Source organism: Calidris pugnax, unplaced genomic scaffold (assembly GCF_001431845.1).
Source record: "Calidris pugnax isolate Ruff unplaced genomic scaffold, ASM143184v1 scaffold6, whole genome shotgun sequence".
Classification (NCBI taxonomy): domain Eukaryota; kingdom Metazoa; phylum Chordata; class Aves; order Charadriiformes; family Scolopacidae; genus Calidris; species Calidris pugnax.
The window spans coordinates 454,979-456,169 of NW_015090761.1; the positions used below are offsets into that span (position 1 = coordinate 454,979).

Here is a 1,191-nt window from a genome sequence, read left to right on the forward strand (position 1 = left end):
CCCACCCACACCCCCGCGGGGCATCCCGGCTGGTGGCGGGGGCGGCAGCCCGGCCCCGCATCACCGGGACCCCCGGTAGGCAGCGTCGCGGGGGTTGGAAAAGGGGGGGAAAGAGGGAAGAAACGAGGGGTAGGAGGGGAAAGGGGTGAAGTGGGGGGGACCCGGAGCATCCCCGGGGGGTGTGTGTGTGTGTCCCCCGGGGCGGTGCGGCCCTCCCGGCTCACCCTGGCCCTTTTTCTTTCTCCCACTTTGCAGATAATGTTATGGACATTGGTTTAGCGAACGAAAAAGGCGGTCAGGAACTCTCCTCTTATTCGGGGACTTTTCAACCCGCCCCGGGGAACAAAACTGTCACTTACCTGGGGAAATTCGCCTTCGATTCGCCCTCCAACTGGTGCCAGGATAACATCATCAGCCTGATGAGCGCCGGCATCTTGGGGGTGCCGCCGTCTTCGGGGGCTCTGACCAGCACGCAGAGCTCGGCGGGCAGCATGGGGCCTCCCCAGGGCGAGGTGGACCAGATGTACCCCGCTCTGCCCCCCTACTCCTCCTGCAGTGACCTCTACCCGGAACCCGTCTCCTTCCACGACCCCCAAAGCAACCCCGGCCTCACTTACTCCCCCCAGGATTACCAAGCGGCCAAACCCGCTTTGGACAGCAACCTCTTCCCCATGATCCCAGACTATAACCTCTACCACCACCCCAACGACATGGGCACCATCACGGAGCACAAACCTTTCCAGAGCTTGGACCCCATCCGCGTCAACCCGCCCCCCATCACCCCGTTGGAGACCATCAAGGCCTTCAAGGACAAACAGATCCACCCAGGTTTCGGGGGGTTACCCCAACCTCCTCTCACCCTCAAACCCATCCGACCCCGCAAGTACCCCAATCGTCCCAGCAAGACCCCCCTCCACGAACGACCCCACGCTTGCCCGGCCGAGGGTTGCGACCGGCGTTTCTCCCGTTCCGACGAGCTCACCCGCCACCTCCGCATCCACACGGGTCACAAACCCTTCCAGTGCCGCATCTGCATGAGGAGCTTCAGCCGCAGCGACCACCTCACCACCCACATCCGCACCCACACCGGCGAAAAACCCTTCGCCTGCGAGTTCTGCGGCCGCAAGTTCGCCCGCTCCGACGAGCGCAAGCGACACGCCAAGATCCACCTCAAGCAGAAGGAGAAGAAGG

At 63.6% G+C, this 1,191-nt stretch overlaps 1 protein-coding gene across 1 annotated transcript in view; it reads left to right on the top strand.

Annotated features, from left to right (window-relative positions):
* The first annotated feature begins 228 nt into the window (after positions 1-228).
* The window catches only part of EGR3 (early growth response 3), a 3,183-nt gene continuing 2,220 nt past the window's right edge, over positions 229-1,191 (top strand). The window contains exon 1 of the mRNA XM_014950055.1: positions 229-1,189. Coding sequence (XP_014805541.1) covers positions 264-1,189 — 926 coding nt within the window. The 5' untranslated portion in view covers positions 229-263. The remainder of the gene's footprint in view (positions 1,190-1,191) is intronic.